The 27,777-nt window shown below is 38.5% G+C and overlaps 1 protein-coding gene and 1 pseudogene across 1 annotated transcript in view; both read left to right on the top strand.

The window, feature by feature from the left end:
* LOC124721919 (zinc transporter 2-like) overlaps window positions 1-16,821 on the top strand; it is an 88,948-nt gene extending 72,127 nt beyond the window's left edge. The window contains exons 6-7 of the mRNA XM_047247071.1: window positions 4,543-4,783; window positions 16,516-16,821. Coding sequence (XP_047103027.1) covers window positions 4,543-4,783; window positions 16,516-16,664 — 390 coding nt within the window. The 3' untranslated portion in view covers window positions 16,665-16,821. The remainder of the gene's footprint in view (window positions 1-4,542; window positions 4,784-16,515) is intronic.
* Window positions 642-759, top strand: LOC124723262 (annotated as a pseudogene).
* Window positions 16,822-27,777: the final 10,956 nt, after the last annotated feature.

Here is a 27,777-nt window from a genome sequence, read left to right as displayed (position 1 = left end):
TAGCATTGGCACAAGTGCACCCATTGTCCTCTTTAAAATGTTATGTTCACTATATGTAGTATTAGTCTGCACAAGTTACTTTGTCAGTGCAGGATTTCCACATGGTAACCTTTCTTAATCGAGCTTTTTCATAGTGTTCTTTGATTATACAGGGAAACTGAACTGGTAAATTCTGTTAGTGACAAGTTTGGTTTTATTCTGTGAAACACTGACAAACTTCTATGATTTCATTCATTTCGTGTTTTTTCATTGATATTCAAAAAAATGATACCATGTGCATTATACGTACAACAACTTAAAAGAGTGTTTCGAATAATTATTAATTACCTCCAGTCATATCTTTTTCAGCTGTTATACACAATTTTAAAAATATTTCCCCTCTTTAGGCTGACACCGTTAAAGAAAGTAGTACATGCCTCTATTGCAAATAATAAAATTGTGTGTTTGTAGTCCATATATGGCACTTTGACTGAGTGGATGTCATACTAAAAATCCAATGGTTAGGATTTAATCCTGGTCAGTCCACAGATTTTTTTAAGTTATCATTTCTTTCATTACCATCAGTGATTGGTATATGTGAAAAATATCAAGATGTAGCATTTTTTTGAAGTCCACATTAAACTGTAGCTTCCCCATAAGTGGCCAATGGCCTTGCTGCAGTGGTAACACCGGTTCCCATCAGATCACTGAAGTTAAGTGCTGTCAGGTTGGGCTAGCACTTGGATGGGTGACCATCCAGTCTGCCTAGCGCTGTTGGCAAGCGGGGTGCACTCAGCCCTTGTGAGGCAAACTGACGAGCTACTTAATTGAGAAGTAGCAGCTCCAGTCTCGGAAACTGACATACGGCCGGGAGAGCGGTGTGCTGACCACATGCCCCTCCATATCCTCATCCAGTGACGCCTGTGGGCTGAGGATGACACGGCGGCTGGTCAGCACCTTTTTTTTTTTTAAAAAAAAAAAAGCCCCCGTAAGTGACTGAGTAATTCCCTCCGTAAGACAGAAAAAACATGTAACATCCATTTGAGAAGCACTGTGGTGTTCAAAACCAATCTTCAGGTTGAGGACAGTTTTACTTTTATTGTGACCCACAAGCATATTGTGGTACAGTCTTTGCAATAAGTAATCTGAAAACTAATGTTGTGGAAAGGAAAATACACCTGAGAAATTTATAAAAGTACATGGAGACAGGCAAAATATTAAGTACTGCTGTTAGACATACACCAACATACAAAAAAGTATCCTAGTCTAAGTTCCTTTCTCGTGGAGGTAACAGAGGTATGATGAGTGAGGTTAAAAAGGAGGGACAGGTCACATGTTGCCACCTCTTGTAAGGACAAGAGGGGACTAAGATGAAGGGGAGATGTCAGAGAAAGTAGGAGGTCAAATATTGTGCATTGGTAAGGGCTGTATTAGCTTCAGTCCAGAGGTGATAGGAAGACAGAATGAAAAGTAACGATGGATTGAGAGGAATAAAAATGAGAATTGAAATGATTAGTGCAATTAAGAACTAGGAGGAAAGTGGAAGTGTTTGGCTTCACATGTTGCTCTGCTCTGATGTTGCAATGTGTATGAGTGATGTGGCTGGAGTAAATGGTTGTGGCTGGGTGGATGGAGCAGATTTTACAGTGAGAGTTATTGCAAGATTAGGAACCTTGGGGTAGGGATAGCAGTCTGGGGTTTTCATACTGTTTGTAAGGATGTTGCAGAGGTTAGGAGAACAGTGGAAGGTGACAGTGGGTATTGTGGGGAGGGTATCTGATAGACATGATCTCATTTCAAGGCTTGACTTGAGAAATTCATAACTGTGGCAATGTAATTAATTTATTAAGGCATTCAAGGCTTGAGTGGCACTCAGTGATAAGGAAAGTGTTCTGAGTTCATTCGTGGGAGCAGTGACCGAGGAGATTTATTTGTCTCCTACCTTCCAAACTTTACAGATACTGGCAGAAGTAAAGCTGTGAGTACCGGGCGTGAGTCGTGCTTCGGTAGCTCAGATGGTAGAGCACTTGCCCGCGAAAGGCAAAGGTCCCGAGTTCAAGTCTCGGTCGGGCACACAGTTTTAATCTGCCAGGAAGTTTCATATCAGCGCACGCTCCGCGGCAGAGTGAAAAACTCATTCAAGAATAGAATTTCTTTCTTTCTTTTTTGGTCTGTGGGCAGTGCTTTGAATTTCCCATTCTGAAGGTAATTCCTGGCTGGCATTTTGTCCTCTTATAATTTTATGAAAACTGAATATTTCATTCTGATGTAATATGTATTTTATTTTCATATGTCTTTGCATTTTGCTGTGTTGTGTCATCTTCACTGTTTTCTCTCCAGTATATACATTTTAGTAATACCAGCAGAAATCTGATGTAACCTGTTTGAATTGTAGTACAAGACAGCTTTTCGAATCTTGCTTGTCCTCCTCCTCCTTTTTAGTATTACTATTTTTCATCTCCTGCCACCTCCCGTATGGTTTAGGTACCGTACATGTTCTAGCTTCAGTCTGGAACAATTACAATTGTGCAGTTTGCATACTTCATAAAATATTTCATCTTGCATTAAAAGACCTTGAATGCTCTACAAGGAAATATGAAGTAACCTCGTTTTGTGAGTAGGTGGATAATGGCTCAAATAATTACTCTGTATGTTATCATTAAAACTCTTTAGATGACAAGAGTTGTGTCTTGCCAAATTGCATGTACTTACCATTAATGATAGAGTTTGGAAGTATGATCAGTATGGCGACAGCAATGGCATAGGGGCCACCTTCAACCAGTAACATTGAAAAATCCAGAAATTAACAAACCCACCCCATGAAGATATGGGATAAAGACCAGGAAGAAGACAAAGAAGTAGATTTTACACTTTTTATTGGGCACTTCATTGGCTGAAATGGAATTTTTTAAACTGCAGAATTGAAATACAGATACAATAAAGGAAATCTGTATTATTTAGAAGGTAACGGTCTCTCTAGCATAAGACAGGTCAGCATGTGCCATTTATAAACTGTTATATCTGTTTCATTATTCCAAATCAAAAGTGGTTGAGATCTACACCCTTGATTACTAATGGCATCTGAAAAACAATGAAATCTCACTTTTATGACACTAATTTATCAATTATTCATGAATCAAAAAGTGAAGCAGAATAAATCATTTTCAGCAAAAAAGAAAAAAAGTTAACTACAGTGGCACTCTAATGTTTCTGTTGTTAAGTTTACAGTTCAACTACTTCAGTAAGAAGCATAGGTTAATTCTTGCAGACATGTTAATTGAAGGTACCTTTGTAAGGAAAAATTATTAGTTGATACAAAATTCGCCAAAAAATAGATTATGTCTGTGAAAAATAAGTTATATTTTGAGAGACAAAGCTGAGATGAGGAGACAGAAAGCAGAGGCCAAGATCCCATCTTAGAACTCTGTCAGGGTTATGTGATAGCACACAATAGGGTAACATAACATTTCAGGGAACGTACATACATATCTGACACAGTATCCAAAAAAGAAACAAAGATAACTATTATTCATCTTGATGTTGAAGCTCACTCTCTGTACCCATGTTGGCTTACTAATAAATTTGTTTGTGGATTATTCCGTGTTGAGAAACACAATTTTTCTTTTTTTTCTGTAGCTTGTAAACAGTGACACAGCTCAAGTTTAAAAGTGCATTTTCACTGTGAAAATTAATGGGGAAACGTGAAAGAAAAAGTCTACAATTCAGAATATAGAACATCACAGCTTGTGCTAACAAGAAAGAAAATTAAAAACCAATTGATGATGCTGTAACTTCAGCAAAACATGTTTATCTAGAAAGGAGAAAAAATTGTGTTTGCTCAAGATAGAACTTATCAAAAAACAAATTCAGATAAATAATGTAAAACGGTTGCACGCCTTTATGTTATTGCCAGCATGCCATTAAAATTAAGCAACTTTTATAGAGTTGAAACATAAAATACTCAAGCTGGAACTTTCAAAGCACATTAAATTTAAAAAAAAAAAAAAATGAACAGAGAAAGGGAAAACCATAAAGAATGAAAGGTAAGAGAGGAATAGAAGAAAGAGGGAAAAGGTATGTCCGTATGAATTTCATGTATGCAAAACGGGGGGAAATCTAAGACTATGCTGAATAAGATTATATTCAGTCTTTCTTATTGACACAAAACATTGTGACATGTTTGGTGTTTCCAAAGTGAACATGTGAAGGCAAATGATGATGCAATGATCAGTTTCTTCTCTTCTCATCTTGTCTTGTTCTTTCGTTGAATTAGAATCCTATGGGACATTCCTAATGAATCCCTGATTAAGCTTATGTTCTTAAACCATTGTTTCTTCTGGTGGATGAAGGAAATACTCTTTGTGAAAGCTAGTGTATCTTATTTCTGGTTTGTAACTGCTGAACTATAAGTTAAAAATATGTGGATAGATGTATGAGTTAATTTTTTTCAGAAGCCTGCTGATTTAATTGGCTTCATAAATGTCCACTATTATTATTTGCAATTGTTTATATCACTTGTCAGCTGATAATCATTTAGCAGATGATAACCATTTTCTGTTTCAGCCTGGGGCAAAGATAGCTGATCCCTTATGTACATTTGTGTTTTCCATTCTGGTGTTGACAACAACTGTGTCAGTATTCATGGAAACAGTGCGTATTCTCTTGGAGGGTTTTCCAAAGCATCTAAATTATGAAACAATTATGCAGACACTTAACAACATTGATGGTGTACGGAATGTACATGACTTACATGTGTGGCTCTTGTCTGTCAACAAAGCGGTTTTAACTGTTCATCTCGCTATAGGTAAGAAATTTTTCATGAAACATATAATGTGTATTAATGGAACTATTGAGAGCTGTGACTGGGACAGATGACAATTCAATATTCCTTTAGTTGGTGATCTAATTTGTTTATCATTGAGTTGTACTAAAGAAATGTACTTGCATTAGTTGTAATACTGATAATAGTATACTTATGAAGGTGTGTGTACCACATCCTAACTGCTGCCACCACCACACTTTACACTATAGCCTTCTCATGTATAATATTCAATTTTTTAATGTTCAGAAATTGGTTAATGGTATCTTGGAAACATTGAAATTTAGGCAGAGGGGATGAAATTAGTTGCCTTAAAGCACAAACATGATCTCTAAATGGTCTCTGTGTTTCTTATGTCATTTCACTTATTATCTCATAATATTGCAATGCAATGCATTTGTGCTGTAGTTAAGTAATTACTTTAAAGCTGCTAGTGTATGCAAACTAATAACCACTCAATGGGCGCAACTAACTTTTCAACACGGATAGGATCTTAAAAAAGATCAAAATCAGATTCCTTCTTATCCTACTGTATTGTTATGTGTATTTGATTTTGGTTAACAGATGTGAAGTTTTTCCCTTTAGTGTGAGGCAGAACAAGTACAGTTGTGGAAGATACAGTGAGGTTGATGCATTTTCCACTTAGTTCCTGCAACATTGTTTACACAAACTTTCATTAGCACACACAACCAATAGTTTTTGAGAATGGTAATGTCAGTTTGTAGCTAATACTTTTTCTGGTAATTATGAACTGATACAAATTCATTGGCATCTGACTTTCGAGGTTCAAAGCTGTGGCATTACCATGACAGGTACTGTCTGCTGGCAGTTGGCATAGTGCTCCATTCTCCATGGTTTTAGAAAATCACTTAATAATCTGAAATAATGTGAAATTAATGAATGGTATGAATCACTGTACTGCCTCTAAGCATGTAAAAAAGTCTATACTTAATGTTAATTAAGCTCAGAGATATTTTAAGTTTTTATTTGTTTATTTATTTACTTATACAAGTGAAAATTTCCAGCCCAGGAAACAGCTTCAAACTTATCATGTCAAGTCACAAAAACTGTTGATCTCTCAATATCTCTCAACAACAGACCTTTCAAAAGTTGTGTATTGCATTGTGTTTTATATTTATAAGCCTTAGAAGATGGAATTATTCTTGCAGTTTTGTTAATGTTTAGCTTGTAACAAATATAAAGTTTAAAGGGTTTCTCTTATGCTCCTCTTTTGCCTACTTCCATCAGAAATTGTCAGGCAAGCGAAACTAAATGCTACGAAAATCCTTTACTGCGACAGCCAACTAATAAATGGCCAACATTAATGGTTTGTGCAGTGGAAGTGGCAGTTCAGTGGGAACCGACAATGGCAGGCTCCCATTGATTTATTGCTGGTCAAGTCAATCAAGCCTGATCACTGTCAAATGCTAACTAGTTTAAATTGGACTATAGTGAAGCACTGTGAATGATGACTAATTTAAACATTAGTGAGTGACCATGAAATCAAACTAGAAAAAGTGACAAACTGTTAGAGGCAACGTGATTCTTCAGTTTCTCTGGCTGATATTTGTCGGTCAAACAATCCAAGGGTGTACTGTCAGTTCATAGTGTCCTATGGACACACTATTTTGGGTATCAGACATGTCACCATTATCATATTCACTAACAAACTGGCCTCCTGGGGAGGACAGGGAGAGGTTTAAAATTAGTGGCCAGTGTAAATATAGTTCCTGGGAGTTGTTCTCAATGCTCCTCATACATACCAAGGCAAGGCTAGCCTGCTCCCTGATTCCCCTGGTTGCCACTGAATTTATATGAGGTGTCACCTTAGCAAAGTTCAGCACAACATGCTTGACACAACATCTCTTCAGAAATGTTAGAGCCCTTATCAGACGGCATCTTGTTACCACAAGGACCACCTGCCAGGGTAGCCAAGCATGTTAATGGGACCCCTTCCATGACACATAGGTATGCCGATCCCAGATCAAATCTGCCTGGTGGGTTAACGATGAGGGGTCAGTGTTCTGGTCAGGCTGGATGTGGTTGTTAGGCAGTTCCCCACATCCCACTAGGTGAGTAGTGTGCTGGTTCCCATGTTCCACTTCAGATACACACTATGCAAACATCTAGAATACTTTCTCACACTTGCATACAGAATTTACTCTACACACAGAAGGATTAGGTACACTATTTCTGTCATGGGGGTGAATAGGAGACTAATGACTTTAGCTGTTTGATCTTCTTAAAGACTTACTCAGCATCAGCACCACAAAGGCATTACGGACTCCCTAAATTCCATGAAGATGGAGTCCCATTATGCCCCATTGTCAGCAACTTCAGGCTCCTACGTATTTGCTGGCAAAATACCTGAAAGAAATACTAATCCCTTATGTGGGTAAAGGCCCACATCACATCTGCAATTCTGTGGATTTTGAGAGATGACTTCGGGCTGAAGGACCCAGATATTCTGGTGAGCTTTGACTTGTTTTGCTTTACACCAGGGTGCCTTTATGAGAGTCACTTGAGTTCATTGATCATAAATTTTACGGGAAGATGACTAACCTTTTCTGACATGTCTTGACCTCTATGTATTTTCAATTTAATGGAGAATCCTATGAACAATGGAAAACTAAAGGGAATTGAATTTTTAGTGAGCAAAACCATCAAAGAAAAGATAGCAATATTAGAAGGAACTTCAAGCAGAATTGCACATTTGGTCCTAAATATATCAGAAAGGTATAAAATCCAAATAGTTCAAGCATATGCACCTACTTCTAGTCATTCTGATGGAGAGATAGAATCCTTCAATGAGTGTCTGAAAGAAACCTGTAAAAAACGGAGAGATTGCTTTCATAAATTCCTAATTGGTGACTTTAATGCCAATGTTGTAATACAGAAGTAAGGTTATTCAGTTATCGACAAATATGGAATACATGCAAGATGTGAGAGATTGGTTCAATGTGCAGAATGCATGAAAACACATATTACGAATATACATTTGTCAAGAAACATCTGTCACAATTGGAGGGGATCCAAGTTTGAAGTGAAAAATGAGATAGGCTTCATTCTCACAAATAGGCCTCAAACTGTTAAAGATCTCTGTGCTGAACAGGCTCAATACAAACAGTGATCATCAACTAATAAGTGCAGAATATGAAGTCAATAAGAAAAATGAAAGATTGAAACTCATAGGAAGAGAGAAATTTTAAATCTCAAAGAACGGAAAAATGACTGTCAAGAAAGAATGAAGAGGAAAATTAAAATAATATAAAATGGAAGAAGTAACAAAGGTACTAATTGTGACAGCTGAAAAAGTGGATGGCTTATGTAAATCACAAAACCAACCAAAGAAACTGAGAAATCAAATGATATGTATGATGGAGAAGAAAAGAAAAAGGAAAACAGAAAGAGACAAAATAAGAGAGAATACACAGAACTGTAGAAAACTCTGAGACAGAGCATTAAAGAACACAAGAAGAAGATAGGAACTGTTCCAGGTAGTGATGACTTCTCAGCCCGTATTTTAAAGCTGTTGGATGAGGAATCTGTAAAACATTTAGCTGAAATATTTTCAAGTTCTTTACACTGTGAAACATTATCAAGGGATTGGAATAAAGCCAAAATAATCTTTATATACAAGATAGGTAGTACTAAGGGCATAAACAACTCTTGCCCTATCAGTCTTGTGTCCTCACTGTACAAAGTTTTCACTATAATTTCAACTAGCAGATTGAGCGCTACACTTGATCTGGCTCAACCCATTGAGCAAGCTGGGTTCTGCACATGATTTAATACAATTGACCACATCCTCACTCTCCGCGAAAAAATGATTACCCTCTACCTTGTTGCCCTGCCTTTATAAATTTTGGAAAGGCATTTGATTGACTCAGTCCCCCAGCTATGTTTGAGGCTCTAACAGAACAAGGAGTAGAACAAGGCTTTGTTAAAATCGTATACAACATGTACAAAACCACCACAGCATTTGTGAATGTTGTTGGAGAAACCAGTGAATTTCCCATTGAAAATGGTGTAAAACCGGCTGACTATATTTTTCCAAAGGCTATTTTCAGTATCCCTGAAAAATCTTTGTGTAAACTGAATTGGAAAAGAAAAGGAATCCAAGTTCTGTGAACGAAATTAAATAATCTGAGATTTGCTAATGATACTGCTCTACTTGCAAATAACATAGAACAACTTCAAATATTAATTAGCAAACTTGCATTAGTCTGCTCTGATGTTGGTCTAAAAACTAATTACGATAAAACCAAATGAGTTGACACCAGAAGGAAATGCATGTGCTAGAAGTACAGAACTACAAGTGGTCATGGAACATATCTATCTGAGTAGTAAACTTTTAAACACGAAAAATTACTTAAAACCAGAAATATTTTGATGTGTTAAATTGGCTTATGGAAGGTACTATTTAATTTTCAAGTTTTAAGATGTTGACTGAGCTGAAGAAAAGCGTTTTTGACCAATGCGTAGTACCGATAACAACTTACGGCTGTGAGATATGGGTGAATTTATTATCAGAAAACTCCTGGCAGCTCAAAGAGGAATGGGAAGATCAGTGTTGGGCTACAGAAAGATGTAGTAAATATCATACATACACTGAAGCTCAGTGACATAGTGAAAAAAAGAATTACCTTGAAATGACAATGGACTGGTCATGTGGGCCAAAGAAAGGATGGCACTTGGTCAAATCAAATAGGAGATTGGAGCCCACTTTATAAAAAGGGCCAAGGGGAAGACCACCAGACAGATGGGAGAGGGACTTAAGAAAGACAGTGGGATTCAGTTGGCAACAGGAAGCCCGAGATTGGCAGAAATGGAAAAACATACTGGGATTTTATGTTCCACGTCAACTCAGAGAGGTCACATCACGAAGTTACTGAACTAGCTAATGGCAACAATAACTATGAACAAACAGAGAGAGAGTCACAATGGACAGTCCACTCTCACCTGTGGTTGAGAATTTATATATGGAGCACTTTCAGGAGGAAGCCTTGAAGTCGTCCAGATGGAAACCTACTTGCTTTTTCCATTATATAGACACGACATTTGCCATCTGGTCCCAGGGAAGTGACAAACTCAATAACTTCCTTGCACATCTGAACTGCATTCATCCCAACATCAAATTCATTATGGAGACTGAGGCAGGAGGACTACCATTCCTTGACATCAAGGTCAAGAGAAGAGCCGATGGCACTCTGGGTCAAGGTGTGTATTGGAATAAAATGCACACTGACCTGTACTTGCATGCAGACAGCTGCCACCATTCTGCACAGCGGAATGGGGTACTAAAAACATTAGTACGTAGGGGGCGCACCACCTTAGATGCAGAGAATTTTTCTCAGGATGTGGAAACCTCAGAACTGCGTTCCAGACAAAACGGTTACTAGGACTGACAGATTAGGCATGCTCTCTTCCCCTCCACTACACTGCAATTTGTGAAAATGGACAAAGTTATGGAGAAAGAGGCAACCAATGCTTTTTTATTGTATGTACACTGGCATGCTATCAGGAAAATTTGGGCGAGTACTGATAAACTTATAATCTCAGCAAGGTGTGGGAAGCAATATATCATTAAACTAAGCTTAGAATTTTAAATGCATCATTTACTCTTGATGATCATTGGACACTGTCCCTTCACACGTGGCTTTGCACTCCAGCGAGAGGACCTCCTTATCTGTGATGCCTGTGGCATGCAAGTTGGCAAATGCCACATTTTAATTGGGTGCATTTTATTTTATGACAAGCAGGCGGAAGCAAATTTGAGTGGGGCTCTGTGCTCTACTTTAATTGATTATGAGATGAGTGTGCTCAAACTTTTAAAATTTTGTGATGTGTCTGGACTGTGGCCAAAGCTTTTAGGCTGGAGATTGTAGTGAATTGCAAAGTGGCTGGTTCAGCAATCAGCCAAGCACAGTTGTCAGCACTTACCTTTTAATACATTCCATTGATTTTTCCTTTTTTTAGTGTGTTAGTTTTGGCAATGTGATTTTCATTGCATTTTGTGTGTGCACGCGCGTGCGCATTCAAGTTTTCCAAGACTTTCTTTAGTTTTTTATTTGCAGTTCTCATTATAGTCATTTTATGATATTCCTCCACACCCGTGTCCTTATGTTTTATTGTGAGTGTTAAAGACCATGCTGTCGTGTGCCCACAAAATCATACCATCATCACCATCATCATCATCATCATCATCATTGATAATACTGCTTAAAGTATGGCAGCGATCACATCCTCCAACCCAAGTTTGGCACTGTTCATCAAGCTGAGAAGGGAAACTATCCATCGCACCTCCCTCAGATTTAGTGGTAAGATGGCCCAGCAGACAGTCAAAAACTGAACACACATCAAGCATGAAAACAGGAAGAAGGTGTAGTGAACTGTGAAAAAAGAAAGGAAAATCAAAAGAGTGAACCGTCCAAGTGCAAAATGTGCAACATTGAGCGTATATGAGTAGTCGAAGCGTAGTAGTCATGTGGTCATGGTGTTTGACTGCGAAAAGAAATGTCTGTGTTCAAATCTTCCTCCTACCCCAATAATTTTTTTTCACAGAATTATGAACTGTCCATCTGATCATTGACATATCTGTTCACCGTATTTAAATTTGTGTCATGGTCTAACGTCATCTGTTTGCAACAATGGGGTGAAGGATGGGACCTCCTATTCTACACAAGTACCACATGTTATGACTCTTGCATTCTGTTTGGGAAATTTTGACTCTTGAATTCATGTGTTGTAACATAGGTAACATTTTTTTTCATGTCTGTGAGAGGTCTATGCGGCATCTTGCCTGCTTTTGCTATTCATCACATTTACTTGTGGCAGTAATATATTCTTACCACGACTCGTGTTCCATAACCAGTGTATAATATGACAACTGCCAAGACTACTGAAGGAGAACAGATGCATCAGTGACTGGACGGAAAATCTATAATTTTGTGAACAAAAAAGAAGAAGAAGAAGAAAAAGAAGAGGGTGAAGGGGGCGGGAGTGGGGTGGGGGGCAAGAGGGTTTGAACACGGATATCTCACTTTGCAGTCCAACACAGTGAGCACACAACCATGACACAGTGCTTCTTGCAACTCGCTCAATATTGCATATCTTGAGCTTGGATCATTCACTGTTTCTAGTTAGCTTCTTTTTTACAGTTCAGTACACCTTCTTCCTGTTTTCATGCTTGATATGTGTTCAATTTTTGACAGGCTCTCTGCTGGGCCATTTTACCATTAAATCTGAGGGGGTGCAATGGGCAGTTTCCCTTGTGACTATAATAGATTGTGATGTTTCCTTTCTCATTTCACATCTTTCAGTGATTTCAGTCACTAAGTCGAGTGTGCTGTGAAGGTTCCTTATTTTGCTCCATTTTACAAATTTCCCCTCCCTTTTTCACATTCTGCTGATACTGTTTCTTGTGGTCTCTTTAACTGTATAAGATGTTCCTTTAGTGTCTCTGATGTATAATTTGCAGTTTTCTCTGCTTCTCTCCTTTATCTGCACATGTGTTCTCCACTTTCTCTTATTTCCTACTTACCTTCATTGTAACAAAGGATCTGTTTGTAGACACAAAAATTAAAGATTCACTGTGAGTATTTCAGTCCAGCAGCAGCTGTTCCATCCTCAGCAACTACAAATTGGACATTTTTCTGTCTCATTGTCATCCTAAATATAATGAGTCTCAGGACCTCACTGAGAAAAACTTTTAACGTATGATATGTCATACACAGCAGATCAGTTTTGGTCAGGGAACATATCCTTTTTTATCTGTTGAGTTATTGGTTATTTGAGTCAGAAAGAAATAAAATAGATGGTTGTTACCATGAAAAGTAAGTTAAAGAAAGAATAATCAAGGTGCATTACCCTTGATCAAAATTGTGCTGCTTCAATTGCACTCAGAGTCACAAGCAGAAGATCTTGTTTTGTACAAGATGTAAGATACAGTTGACAATCCTGAAGGTGTTCCACAGTCTGCGGTTCTCTGCAGTCACAGTTGGTGTTATCCACAGGGAAGTGTCATTTCTGGAGGGTACTCCTGAATCTTCAAACTCCAGAAAGAAGACAGCTGTGTGACTTCCACAGGATTCAATTCTGTTCAGACCGAGGTGGGAGGAGTTCTGAAGGTAGAGGCCAGGTGGAGTTTTTGTCAAGTCAAGAAATCCACAGTTGTTTCCTTGCTATAACTGCTGTTGTTTGCAAGACCAAAGTGTTCTTGATGAAAATTCTTCAGGACCTCAATCTTGGGGCTACTTGGACACGCACTTGTAATGAATGGGTTTCACATTGAGCCCAATGAGTTCTTTCTGTTAGCAGCTGATTCACGATGAATGTCTGGAGGTACTGTGCCTACGTGCTCATAGAGCTTTCCTAATGGTATAGGTTTCAAACAGCCTATAATAAGTTTACACATCTCATTTAGCATGTTGACCACCAAGCTTGCTTGGGTAGATTTGTACCACACTGGGCATGCATACTCTGCAGCACAGTAGCATGTTGCTGTTGCTATCGTTCTCAAAGTTGGTGGTCTAGAGCACCAAGTGCTACCAGCAGCCTTGTAAAAGATATTATTTCTGGCTTCCATCTTTATTCTTGTATTGTTGCAGTGCTGCATTTACTTCAGAGTGACATCCAGAGTGACTCCCAGATATTTTGGAAGGGGCATATTTACTGCTTATATTCCATGCCATGTGACGTTATGTTTGTGACATGTCTGATTGTGCTTAAGATGAAAACTGACTAGAGTTTTAGATAAGTTTGGACAAAACTGATTGTTATACTAATAGACACACAACTCCCACAATTCATATATCAGGTGAAATTCAACATTTTATAGATTTCCCTTGACTTGCTAATGCCAGGTCATCGACATAAAGGAAACTCCTTGTGTTTGCTGGAAGTGTTTGGTGATTTGTGTAGATGTTAAGAGCACTTCTCTGTAGTAAGAAATTTCTTTTGACATCTGTATCAACTACACTGACCGTGGAAGACCACATTAAATCTACTGTTTTGGAATAAACTTTGAATAATATTGGTGGGTCCGCTTCTCGTGGTCTCGCAGTAGTGTTCTCGCTTCCCGAGCACGGGGTCCCGGGTTCGATTCCCGGAGGGGTCAGGGATTTTTCCTGCCTCAAGATGACGGGGTGTTGTTGTGTCGTCGTGTCGTCGTCATCATCATCATCATTCATCCCCATTATGGTCAAAGGAAGGCAATGGCAAACCACCTCCACTAGGACCTTGCCTAGTACGGCAGTGCGGGTTTCCTGCATCGTTCCCCTACGCTCCATCACGGAATATGGGACTTCATCATCATCAATATTGATGGAACCATACTCTTCCATTATCCCATAGATGTTCTTTGACAATGCACAGTGACTGAAAGTGTCAGAAGCAGCTGTCAGTTGAATCAAAGCTACGTCTATAATTTTCTGGGTTTCAGAACCATTCTCAATAAATTATGTGAGACTGAGGTCCTGAAATGTACAGCTTTCTCCTGATCGGAAACCTGCTTGTTCTTGTATTAGAACTGGCTCTACAACATGAATCAATCAATCAACTACATTTGTTAGAAAATTCTGAACAGATTGCACAACAAGGATGTTGCCCTGTAGTTTTCAGGCTCAACTGAGAAGCTTCCAGGCTTTGTGGCTACTCTTGCTCAAATCTCTCTCCTACATGAATTTACACCAAGCACCTTCCTTGTTCTTAGAAATTGCTGTTAATAGATCTTTTCCAGCCTGCAGAGTCTCTTTACTCAGAGTGTCATTATTCAAGAGATCAGGTTAGTTCCCCAAATTTTTCTAAGTTTCTGAAGTCAGTCCCTTTATATGTTGTTATCTGCAGCCTCATGGGATTCGGATACAGGACAATGCTTCACAAAATTTGCAAAGTCATGTTACAAGTCTGGAATTGAATCAGTAGTAAGGATGCTCTAGTCCAGCACTGAGATGAATTTATCCCCTTCAGCTTTCTTAAAATTATACCTTCTTTGAAAAGGAAGTGTCTGTGGTCAGATTACAGTGTATATATATGGCATATAACAGGATGGTGTTATGTGTAAGGAATTATCAGTTGCACTGATTTCGTTAGTAATTGGGAGACTTGTTTGCTCACAAGGATGAGATCTGGATTAGAACCATGCTTCCATATTGCACTGTTGAATGATACTGAAAGTTTGTCATCATGTAGTAGGTTGGGGTCACATGAGAACCTGCCCACTCCGCTACAGCTTCTCCACTTCTGTCAGTATTTGAGTATCTTTATACAGCATTAAAGTTACTTAAGTCGCCAATCACAAACTTAATATATTGTACTGGAAGCTATTAAATTCCACAAATCTAAATTCAGAGCCTGTAGGTTTATACACAGATGTTGTGGAACAGTTACTCAGCTCTAGTATGAGAATTTTTGTATGTTCTTCCACTGATATTCCCATGGAGAGGACCTGAATATGAGGCTTGACAAAGGTGGCAGTGCTATGTTGTCAGTGAAGATGTTCAAGTACTAGGCTCATCCCTTTGATTTTGGGACAGCAGGGGCTCAAGTCTCTGTGTGTTTCCAGAATGCATATTAAATCACTATGCTGGTCATGACACACCTGACTTAATAATTCTTGCTTATTAGGTGAAAGACTTTCAGTATTCATTGAGATGATGGATAGTTGTGGATCAGAGTAGGGGCATTTTTTGTTACCCATATTGACCATTGAATTGCTTCTGGAGTGCTGATGTTCAGTTCAGTACCTGAAAGTCTAAACCAGGTACCTACGCAGGACACCATGTGCAGGAATCAGCTTCACCCCCATGTGCATGAGTGAGGTGCATAAGTAGTGATATGCCAGGCACCATAGTTAACATTTAGTAGTTGCTCTGGTTCTAAGCATTCAGTGTTCTTTACCAGCTGCTGTTATTGTTTGCACATGGGATTTTTTTATTCAGGAACAACTACAAATTTTCTCAGTTCATTTACATAATTTTGAGTTGCAGTACGACAGGGGGAAATATAAAATTTGCTTGTATCTATGAGTGTTTTATAACGGGAGACATACATGCCACAATATCTGTTGTCATCTTCCAGAAGCAGGGAGTGTTCATCCTGAAATCTTGGTAAAGAAATGCCCAATGTGATCACAGTGGATTTTGATCATTTCATAATTAAAAAGTTTGTGTCCTCTGACATGTGCTATGGGAATGTGTCATGTAACCCCGTGAAAGTAATTAACTGCTTGAATGGTACATTCACATGGCGTAGTTTGTGGATGTGTGTTGCTGGTGTTGCTTTGGCAGCACTTATTGAAAGCCTGTCTGTTGTGACGTACTCTCGTGGAAATGATTTAAATTCGATGTTATGCACATGAAAAGTAACTTCAACATTGTAAAATTGTTATTACAAGTGTATGAGAATTGGACTAGTATTTTAGCAGTGTTCAAGTCCTCATAAGACGATCCAGATTTTGATTTTCGTAAACTGATAAAGGCAAATGTCATGATAATTACTCTCAATCTTTTTCCCCATTTTTGTCCTCTTTGAGCTTGTAGCCCATCTCAAATGAACTTTTCACTAATTCAGCATTTAACTTTAATCCTCCTCCCTTTTTCCAGAGATAATCAGTTAAAAACAAATGTTCCTTTACATTTCTCAATGTTTATCAATTAAGTCTTTTTTAATGTTGTATTTGACTTGTATTTTATGTACTTTGTTTTATTTTGTTATAGATTCATCAGTGGAGTCGGTGAAAGTGCTGGAAAGGGCAACATATAAGATGAGGCACAAATATGGAATACATAACCTTACCATACAGATTGAAGAATTTTCATCAGAGACAATGGCCAGTTGTTTAAAGTGTCAGCCTTTATCCAGATAACACAAAGGCTGAAAGTAATTGTTCTACATTTTTTTAATTCTGTAAATTTTATTTGTTGAAATTAAAAGGACCACACAGCACTAAACTGGAAGTTAATATATGTACAAAATATTTTTATTGTTTGCTTATTTAATAAATGGGCATTGATGGAATGAAATAGCTCTCAGTGTAATATTTTGTTTCCATTTTATCCTGTAAGTTTGAGCTTTTACCTGAAAATACAGATGCGTAATATTTGGTAGTACTTTAACCATCAATAGCAATAAGAAACATTCTGGAATAAAATTTATATCAAAACACATCATCCGTGCAATTTAAATTTGTACCTAGAACTTAATTATAGGTGCAGCAAAAATGAGCAGTACTCAAATGGTACTGCAGCATCCAACAATCTCTGATTCGGGTCATTTATTTAATTTACAGCACAATTACACAAGACAGGAATTTAACTCTTAGAAGCAAAAACTGAAAATCAAAGTAATTAAGAAGTCAAATTATTTCAGAAATGAACAGCGTGAAAATTCAACTTAAGGGGAACATTATGTGGAAGATGCCAAGTTCAGTAATATAATAAAGTAACTGTACAATTATCTACTCACTGTCTAATCTTTCTTATGCTTCTACTTAATAAAAGGAATAAAATTGTAAAGTTACATTAGATTGTAAACTTGATAAAGCCAGGTGTGGCTTTAAAAGAATGTAGCAACATCTATGCAGTCAATGACATCATGTAGAACTTTGCTCTGCATGTGCAAAACATGCATGAAGTTATTGAGTTATGATGCTAAGATATGTTTTATGAGAAATCTGTAATGCCTTTCATAATGTATTCAGTCTTCATTCAACAACAGAATCGTTTCCGTCATTACTCACAGAAAGTAGCACTTTTCCAAACCACAGCAGCAGGCGCGGCTCGTAATTAAAGGCTCTGAGGCGGAGCCGCCCCAAAATATATGTTAAAGTAAATTTCGCAAGAACGTATTACATAATTTAAGTTATCAGGACGAATTTCGCATATTTCCCATTCCGATTAAAATAACGGCAGTCAACGTTTTTGGAACTGTTTGTATCGATAGATGTTTTCCGAACGGTTAGTAGTGTTTAGGCTGCGCCTTGGAACGTCCATAAGCTGCATGTTGTAGCGGTTTGGGGACGTGGCTTGTACATAGTACTTCTCTTTATGGGTGACCTGAAGGCTCAGAGCTTGCAGCCTAAGGGTGTCATACCAACCACCACACATTTTTCAGGTTCCAGTATCTATGTAAGAAAGGAATGTAGAGTGGCCGAAACTTCGCTACCCAGTCTCTGTCTCTGCACATCTCTAATACGCTTCGATGCGTCATTAATCGACGTTTAGTATTATTGTTTTGATAATGTTTTACGTAGTTGTTTTGTTTCTGCCGTTGGCTAGTTTATCCACATTTAGAATAAATTTGCAAATATCCCGCCAGAGTGCACTACACTACAGTAACATAACAGTACTGCCATCTAGCGAGAGTTTCATAAGTGGTTAGAGGACAAAGCGCGCGAAATTTGTCCCGTTACTTTACTTTCCTTGCTTGCTGATGCTCTCACTGCTTTTGTTGATACCGTGTGATATTAGCAAGTTTCTTTTTCGGAGTATATTTTGCAAGATTTTAGTGAGTTTTACTTGCTGGTGAATATCTGCGACATACCGCGAGTGTGAAACATGCGCAATATGAATACAGTGTGCAATTTAATAGGTAAAAACGTGGAACACGGCCATAGGATGAAAGTGAAAGAACTTGGTGCATCCAGACCCGCATTAAAGATCTCTCCGAAACGCATCTTTTCATATGATTTGCTGCAAAGTGTCAGAAAATGTAATGATGACATATAAAAACACTAACCTAAGATTTTAACTCGAAGTTAGCTTCTAATGATATTTAATACCTGATTATAGAAGATACAGTACGTAAATTTATGGGTAGAGAGTGATCTCCCACCCCCTCCCCCTGAATTCTTAGTTGTTTATGTCAGACTAATCTGTAGCGTTACCCGAGGTCTATGTTGGCTCCGATCGATAAATGCCACAGCCTTCCCCGGTATAGAAACCACGAGCCGCGCCTGCACAGCAGTATTCACTATTGATCATGTCGCTATTCTCTTCATCCTGCGATGTACAATTCCTGTCACCACCAGCACTATCACCCCCACCAGTGGTCATACTGTAGCTTAAATGTTTATTTGGCAGCAGAGGATGTACAAATCATGTTCTGTTTAATGTAATTCATGCTTTCCTTGGATTTATTTAGTTGCTTCAAATGAACACCAGGAAAATTCTTATCACATTTGCTGGGCTATGTTGGCTGTGCTATCTCTGTCTGATTGAACTAGTGCTGACACTTAAATGACCTTGCTTTTATTTACTGAATGTGAAATCCTACCAAGTAATAATATTTTCCATTCCATATAAGACCACTTGCTAATCATTACCTCTTAAAGCTTGCCACTTGCATATCAACAGGAGCATCATTAACATTTCATATTGGCCAGGTGGAGTATTCATTAGTGAAATGGATGAAAGTACTCCTCAGGCTCTTCTGAACAGTGGAGCTACAGTTGGATAACCATCCCAGCTCACTGATGAGGTGTTGGTGCTGTGGTCTTCAGAACCAGTCAATGGGGCAGAGGCTGCAGCTGGCAGCTGTGAGGGTGAGGCAGAGAGCCAATCCATCGTACTCATGGAGTGTCAGCAGCTACAAGGTTCACTGCTCCTGGAGGTGGTGATGAAGTGGTGATGGTGATAGACAAGGCATCAGTGATCTAGGTTGAAATTCACATGGACTGCAAGGTCCTGGCGGGTGTGACTTGTGCCCTACAGCCATCCACATAGTAGGGGCTGCATACAGGGCTCCAGTGTCTGTTGCAGGCATCCATACAGATTGGTGGTCATGTGTGAAAAATGGCATGATCATCTCCACTCATGCTGCTGCAGCTGAAACAAATGGAGGAGGATCCATGGCTGTCTGGCATGCAGGAGCTCCACTAGGCTCTTATCATCAATCAGTGTGGCCCTGTAAATATTTAAAAATATTGTTAGGCCATCCTCCGTGGATATTGACTGGATCACTGCCTTAATTTTCTTCTCACAAGTTGCTGACAGTCTGCTCTATGTCCTCATTGGATTTTGGGTTTAAGAAGACAGTAAGGAGGTACTGAACGCAAAACTGTGAAGGGGACAGACATGAATTGGGGACCCTTGTCTGTGATTACTGTCCATGGTGGGCCTTCAGTAATGAAGGTTCAAGTCAGTTTCTTGATTGCAGTCTCTGCCATTGTATAACGTATCTGCTGCATGTGTGAAAATTTTGAGAAAGAGTCATCATGTTAAAAAAATGGCTCATGAAATCAATGTGAACCTGATGCCAAGGACCAAATGGTTGAGGCCATGGAGAAAAGACATTGCGGGTAAAAGCTAGTTGAGGAGCACAATCTGAGTATGAGCGGGCAAGGAGCTCAATCTCCTTATTTACTGCTGGCCAAAAGACATAGCAGCAGAATTGTATCTTCAGGTGGGTTGTGCCCCAATGTCCTGCATCTGGCAGTGGTGGAGAGAGTATGGAATGGCCATCCTGTGGGACTCGTTTTGTTGTGCCAAATAGTAACTCACTGTCTTGAGCTGTTAAGTGATGCATTAAAGCAAAAGGCATTTCAACATGGGATCGTTCTGTGTCCATAAGTTGTCCTGTCAGCCATCCTTCAGCCTTTTCAAGACTTCTGGTAGTATGGTATCCTTTCCTCTTCCACAATTGTCAGTTTGGTAATAGAAATTTTTTGAATGTGTTATACCTCTGTGTAAATCTTAAAACAAATGATGTCCTGAGAATTGACATCATTATCTTGACCAGCCAGAAGCCTAGGTAGTGCATCAACATTGGCTTGATGTGATACACATATGCTGGTAATCACTGAGCCCACCATTGTAAGCGTTGGGCTGCCCTACCTTCTAAAGGAGATCAATGAACGAACGTTGCCAACAGTGGTTTGTGGATGGTCATTAGGTGAAACTTGGCACCATGTATGGAATTTGCATACAGCATAGATAACTGCAGGACTTTTTATTTATTTGCGCGTAATTCTCCTGGGCCTAGTTCAGTGTCTTCAAATATAGTCTTATTGGAGAGTGAAAGAGCCCTGATATCATACTAGAATTCATCAGTTGCTAGTATCAGTTGTTTCCTTGGAGAGTACAGGATAGACAAGGTGCAGACTGTAACTTGTGTTTGAGGGTACGAATTGCTCTGTCATATGCTAATGGCCATATGAAATGTGCTCCCTCCTGCTGAAGTGTGTTGAGGGGTGACACATTTGTGCTATGTTGACAATGAACCCACTGTAATGGTTTACTTTTCACATGAAGGGGGCATGCTGTCAATGGCCTATGCATGTTGTCATGTGGAAAGAATAACTATTTTGTTGATTATGAAAATTAGATATTCCACAAGTAGTTGGAAAAATTCACATTTCTTCAGACTGCGTGTCAGGCACACATCCTGAAATGTAGCAAATAGTATCTGCAGGTTCTGTATCTGTTCATGTATATTGGCATTCATAACAATTATGTCTGCAAAATAACAACAGGAATATTGTGGATCAGCTCTTCTGGATAGCACATGAAAAATTGCAGGGAAACTGGAAATTCTGTATGAATGTCTTTGATACTGATACCTATCTAACTCAAATGGTGTGTTTCAAACTAAAGCCTGTTGGAAATCTGGACGCACTGGAAGTTGTAAATATATGTTGGATGGATCAACCTACATGTAATATTCACCTCCTTTTAGTGTGGAAAATAATCTTTGGGACAAGGAACTGGAAATGTATCTACAACAACTGGAGAATTTACTGCTTTGAAGTCCACATAAAGTCTAGGGCAGCCATTTGGCTTCTGAATCATTATTAACAGACACACCCAGGAACTAGATGACATGAGCATAATGTCGTTATGTTTCTGTAGGCAGCCATATTTCATTGTAACTCCGTCATGCAGATTGTGGGTTATAGGTCAGGCTTCTTCAAACTGGGGAATTGCAGTTGGCTTGACATGAATTTCAGCTTGTATGTCTTTTTTTCACAGCCTAACCACAAGAGAAAAGATCAGAAGTTTGTGTATAAGAGGTCTGTTCAAGAAATTCCAGAACATTCATAATTTCTCGCCAATGGTGTGTTGGAGCGAAATGTGGTTGGCACCCCTGCATATCGCGGTGTATAATGTGTAATTGCTAGGAGTTTCAGTGCTGTATGTCTGTTATTGTTCAGTGCTGTGTTGAGTAGAACATTGTGTCACACTGTTTGCGAATTTCAAGATGGCAGAGTTAGAGGAGCAACATGTCTGCAATACATTTTGTTTGAAACTCAAGAAAACCTTTACAGAGACACACCAAATAATGTAGAAAGCCTACGATGATAAGTTCTTAACTGCACTCAGTGTTAGGAATGCTTCACACAGTTTGAAAAGTGGCTGGATGTAAGTTAAACATTCCGCTTGTTCAGGTAGCCCTTCCATCTGCCGACAACGCTCATGTCGGGAACATCAATCAAATTGTGCATGCCAATCGAAGACTGATTGTCGGAGATGTTGCAGAAGAATGTAACATTGCAGTTCGATCTCGTCATGAAATCTTGACACAGCATCTTGGAATACATCTTGTCGCCAAGTTCGTCCTGTGGCTCATGAGTTGAGACCAGAAAGACTTTCACCTCACAATCTGTGATGAGCTTTTGGATTGTGCAAATGAGAATGAGATGTTCCTTAAGAGAATAATAACTGGTGATAAGATATGGGTCTGCAGTTATGATGTTGAGACCAAACTTCATTGAAAGGATGAAGATTTGTGACAATACACAAGATAAAAGAAAATTCGCAGATGATTAAAAGGTAAGTGTAGTAAAATTTTGTGGCAAAATTCCAGATTTTTTAATTTTTTTATTTTTTTGAGGAGACTTCATAATTCATCAAATTGTTGGAAAGGACTAGACAAAAAATGTCAGTATGGAAATAACTAATGACTAAAAAGGAAATTTTTGTAGCTACATACTTGTATGATACTTCAGCTTAGTATGTTGCTTTTATCTGCAAATTGAGACCACTACGTCATAACTTTTTTGGCAAATGGTTACAGTGAAGGTGATCCAAGAGCTACATATGTATTCAAATTAATAAGTGGTGCAGCTGCTCCTATGCCCAAGTGAAATACTATTGTTTTATCTAAAATGGGTAAACCTATTAACAGTTTTCATGAATTGTGATTTCCGAGTATAGTGTTGGCACTGTACAAAACACTTGGAACAAGAATATAACTGAACTGTGACTAGAATCACCAGAGGAAGATTCGGAATCTGAGCAATACTGTGTAGTTGTTTGCCTATTTTGCTCCAGGAGCAAACATTTTGGTTAACTCAGTTGTCTAGGATTTCTATTCCTAATTGCAGCCAGCTTCTTCACTGTTGTTTGTGTCTCATAGCCACGCACAATGTAGTATGTGTTTGCCAATGCTCTTTAGTCTCTTGTGTGAATGCAAAACTTGTGCAATTTGGTAATCTTTTTCCAAAGACATTAACATCTGAGAATGTAGTTCCTTGTTAGGTGTGTTGTGAAGAACACACTCCCTGATTAGGGAATCAGGATAAGATTGTTTGCATTGTTGATTTGCACACACAAAATTGTGTAAGAGTTGACACCTAGTCACAGTATGATTCAGATTACAATTTCCAGCAGTGCTAGACTCCCAATCTACAAATTACTATATGCATTTTGCAACTGTAATATTCTGAAAGAATTTCACAAATCGTAGAGAATGACAACTTATCAGAGTTGTCATTTGGGGTTCATTTTCTAAGAAGACACACTACTCTCTCAGATAACCAAGGCAGGAAGAAAGAGTTCTGAAAATCAAATTCGTTTACACTGAAAGTGGAAAAATGATGATGATGTAGTCGATGCAGGTGCATTTTCTAGTCATTAATTCTGTCTTGAAATGATAGGAGTGGTGGAACAACAGGTGTTGCTGAGGATGCAGCTAACAATGCTGCTAACTGTTGTTGTTGTGCAGCCATCTGCTAAAGCTGTTGTTCCTCTCGAGTTGTGGCCTACTGTTGTTTTTGTTGTGGTTGTTGGAGCTGTTGTTTTAAAGTCATCAGTATTTTCTGCGGGAAACCTAATTGCTGCTGTTGCTGTGCTAACAGCTGCACAATTGCCTAGTTCATAGTATACATACATTGAGTCAGAGCTACTCATTGCCATTGTAAAGATATACTTATCTTATGTATTGAACACAAAGCTGAAGAACAGTTTGTAGAAAGCAAAATTCCAATGGACAGAACCAAGTCCAGGTGTAGTTACCAGTGAAGTACTAACGAGAATTCAGCCAACACAACAAACTGTAGAAACTCTTTGGGTATAGCAGTAGTTGTTATCAGAGAAGCGACCAGATTTTAGCTTATGAACATTAAGTGTACAAAAACAAATGCTGGAGCTCACTGCACTAGTCCTATGCAGTCCCAGAGCCACAGTTTCACACCAATTTGGCTCTGGTGCGAGTTTCACCTGCATAGAGTGGTGCTCTCGGTGCAGACAAGATGTGATCTGGTAAATCTTGTTGTAGAGACCACTGTCATATATGCTGATACATAAAACACTTTTCACCACTGATAAAAGATAACAATATAACATAGAAATAAGCCCAGTAATACATATTGTCCCATTATTTATTTTCTTCACTGACATGGTAAGTATTTCAGTGATCTGAAATTGTTTTCTATAGGAGTAATTAATTATATTTCATTAAATGTTCTAGCAGGATATTTGAGAATAAAGAATCATATTTATAATTCCTTCACAGCTTAATGGAATTAAATGCAGGCATATAATTTAAATTAATGCTATCCTTTAGTATGCACAGTTTGTCCAAGGAACTGTTAGGCCACACTTTCAGTATATCAGAGCAATTTATAACAGGCTACTTGATCATACCCATGAGACAAGAATTCATTGTTGGCTGGACTTCTTTTCTATTTGCACAGGAAGCAGTAGAGTGGGGAATCACTTTAAAATAGCTCTGAAATTTGTTAACATCGAGTATAGATTTAAGTGTCAGGAAGTCGTTCTGAAAGTATTTGTATGGAGTGTAGCCATGTATGGAAGTGAAACATGGACGATAAATAGTTTGGACAAGAAGAGAGTAGAAGCTTTCGAAATGTGGTGCTACAGAAGAATGCTGAATATTAGATGGGTAGATCACATAACTAATGAGGAGGTATTGAATAGAATTGGGGAGAAGAGGAGTTTGTGGCACAACTTGACAAGAAAAAGGGATCGGTTGGTAGGACATGTTCTGAGGCATCAAGGGATCACAAATTTAGCATTGGAGGGCAGCGTGGAGGGTAAAAATTGTAGAGGGAGACCAAGAGATGAATACACTAAGCAGATTCAGAAGGATGTAGGTTGCAGTAAGTACTGGGAGATGAAGAAGCTTGCACAGGATAGAGTAGCATGGAGAGCTGCATCAAACCAGTCTCAGGACTGAAGACCACAACAACAACAACAACATTTTTTATGTATTCCATATAGTTTCATATTTTAAACTTATTTTCATTGTAGTCTATCTTGTAAATCTAAAGATGACTGATGTTGGCCAAAACTGGTAGTTTCTTGCTCAAATTATACATGTTAAAAAAAAAAGGATGACTCTGTAGCTGTGTGTGCATGGAATTGGGACACTTCAAATGTATGTTGTCCTCAATGGTGAGTGTTCATCAGAGACAAGGGTATCGTCAGGAGTGCTGTTAGTTTCTACATACATAAATGATCTGGCGGACAGGATAAGCAGCAGTATGCAGCTTTTACTGTTGATGCTGTTGTGCATGGGAAGGTGTTGTTGTTGAGTGACTGTTGGAGGATACAAGATGACTTAGCCAAAATTTCTAGGTGGTATGATGGATGGCAGCTAACTCTATGTGTAGAAAAATTTAAGTTAATGCAGATGAGTAAGAAAAGCAAACCCATAATGTTCAAATACATTATTAGTAGTGTGCTGTTTGACAGTGTCAAGTCAATTAAGTATCTCATTGCAAAGCAATATGAAATGGAATGACATGTAAGGACTGTAGTAGGGAAGGTGAACAGTTGACTTCAGTTTATTGGGAGAATTTTAGGAAAACATTATTCATCTGTAAAGGAGACTGCATATATGACACTAGTGCTACCCATTGTGGAATCATATTTGAGTATTTGGGATCTGCACTACGTCAAATTAAATGAAGACTTTGAAGCAGTTGAGAGGTGGGCTGCTACATTTGTTACTGTTATGTATGAAGCCAAAGCTGTATGATGTATAGTGAAGCTAGCAGCAGAACTTAGGTCTAGTGCAGTCTCCTGCTTTGTCAAAGAGGATTATCATGAGTAAGGCCAATGACTGAAGTATGTTCCTTAACGATACAGGGTACTTAAAATTGTGGAAAAATCAAGTTTTAATGGCTTTATTAAATTTTATACTCTTTCCTGATTACATTGATATATACATTACAGGGTTTCAAATGAAAAATTACCTATATATACCAAATTTTAAAGTTATGGTCATGTATGCCACCACGCCACCTTTATTTCTGTTACGGAAACCAGTATTATTTAGAAAAGAACTGTGAACTTTCTGTTTCCAGGAATTACACATGTGATACGTTGTATATGTTGGTAACAGTGCACGTTTCTAGTGTCTGTAAATGATTATCTTTGCTAGTATTTACTTTTGTTTTGCTGAAGCAGTTTGTTCACGCGATACTGAATGTTTGTTGCCCAAGTGCTACAGCTATTTGTGGAAGTATATATCCTTTAGTGTGCATTAAATATGAACTATGAAAACTATGCCACGCATCAAGAAATTCAATGAAAGGAAATTCTGTGGTAACCAGTTCACAAACAAAGCAAGCCACACTGTTGAAAGTAACCTATGTATCAGTTCTTCAGGGAAGAACCTCCCATATGGAATGCCTCCTGGTGATTAAAATTTCTGTGTTAACAATGACGCTGTTTGTAGTGGATTTGTTGTTGTTGGTGTGAGCATCTTATCTTCTTTGATAAAGGAAGTTGCAAAATGTAAACAATGTGATGGCATAGGCTGTCTGGAAGTAACTGAAAAACAAAGTAGCAGGAAGGGCTTAGCGTCAAAATTAGTTGTTCTGTGTAGATCCTGCAATAAATCTACCTTGAAAATGACTTAAAATATTGTGCATAATGCGTATGATGTCAGTTTGAAGTTAGTGTATGCAATGTGTGCAATAGGAAAAGGTAAAAAGGCTGCTCAAACGTTTTGTGGTTTGATGGACCTTCCTCCTCCTCCCAATAGGTTCAGCAAGTAGATAAAAATACTTTTAGGTGCCTTGACAGTTGTGGCTAAAGCATCTATGAAATGTGCAGTAGGGGAAACTGTAAATATTAGTGGAACCAGAGGTATTGCTTTCGCACTTGATGGGACATTGCAATGTCGAGGACGTGGTTCCTCATATGGTGTTGTAAGTGCTACATCTCTGGAGAAAGCAAAAGTTGTTGATGTTGAGTGCTTATCTAAGTACTGCCACAGTAACACTGAAGAACATATTGAACACCAGTGTTCTAAGAATTATGGTGGTTACAGTGGAGGTATGGAGTGTGATGGAGCTCTACAAATATTTTAGAGGTTGGTGCCCATTTATAACGTTAGATATACAAAGTACCTAGGCGATGGGGACTCTTAAAGCTTTCAATAAAATTAATGAGTTCAATGTTTATAGTGATACCCTGGTAACAAAACTGGAGTGTTGTGAACATGTGCAAAAGAGGATGGGTGCTAGATTGAGGAAGCTTCGAAGAGAAATGAAAGGAAAGATGGAAAATCTCTGTCTGGCTGGGACAGATTGACAGAAACTGAAATAGACCATCTTCAGAGTTATTATGGACTGGCCATTAGATGAACTGCACCTCTGAATGATGTTACAGCAGTGAGAAAAGCTGTATGGGCCACCTACTTGTCCATAGATGACCACTCTGTTCGCAGACTTTGCCCTAAAGGAGCAGATTCTTGGTGTGGTTCCCAAAAAGCAAAAGAAAGTGGTCAAA

Source organism: Schistocerca piceifrons, chromosome X (assembly GCF_021461385.2).
Source record: "Schistocerca piceifrons isolate TAMUIC-IGC-003096 chromosome X, iqSchPice1.1, whole genome shotgun sequence".
Classification (NCBI taxonomy): Eukaryota; Metazoa; Arthropoda; class Insecta; order Orthoptera; family Acrididae; genus Schistocerca; species Schistocerca piceifrons.
Note: the sequence above shows the minus strand (reverse complement) of the source record. Positions and strands in the feature narration are given on the sequence as shown.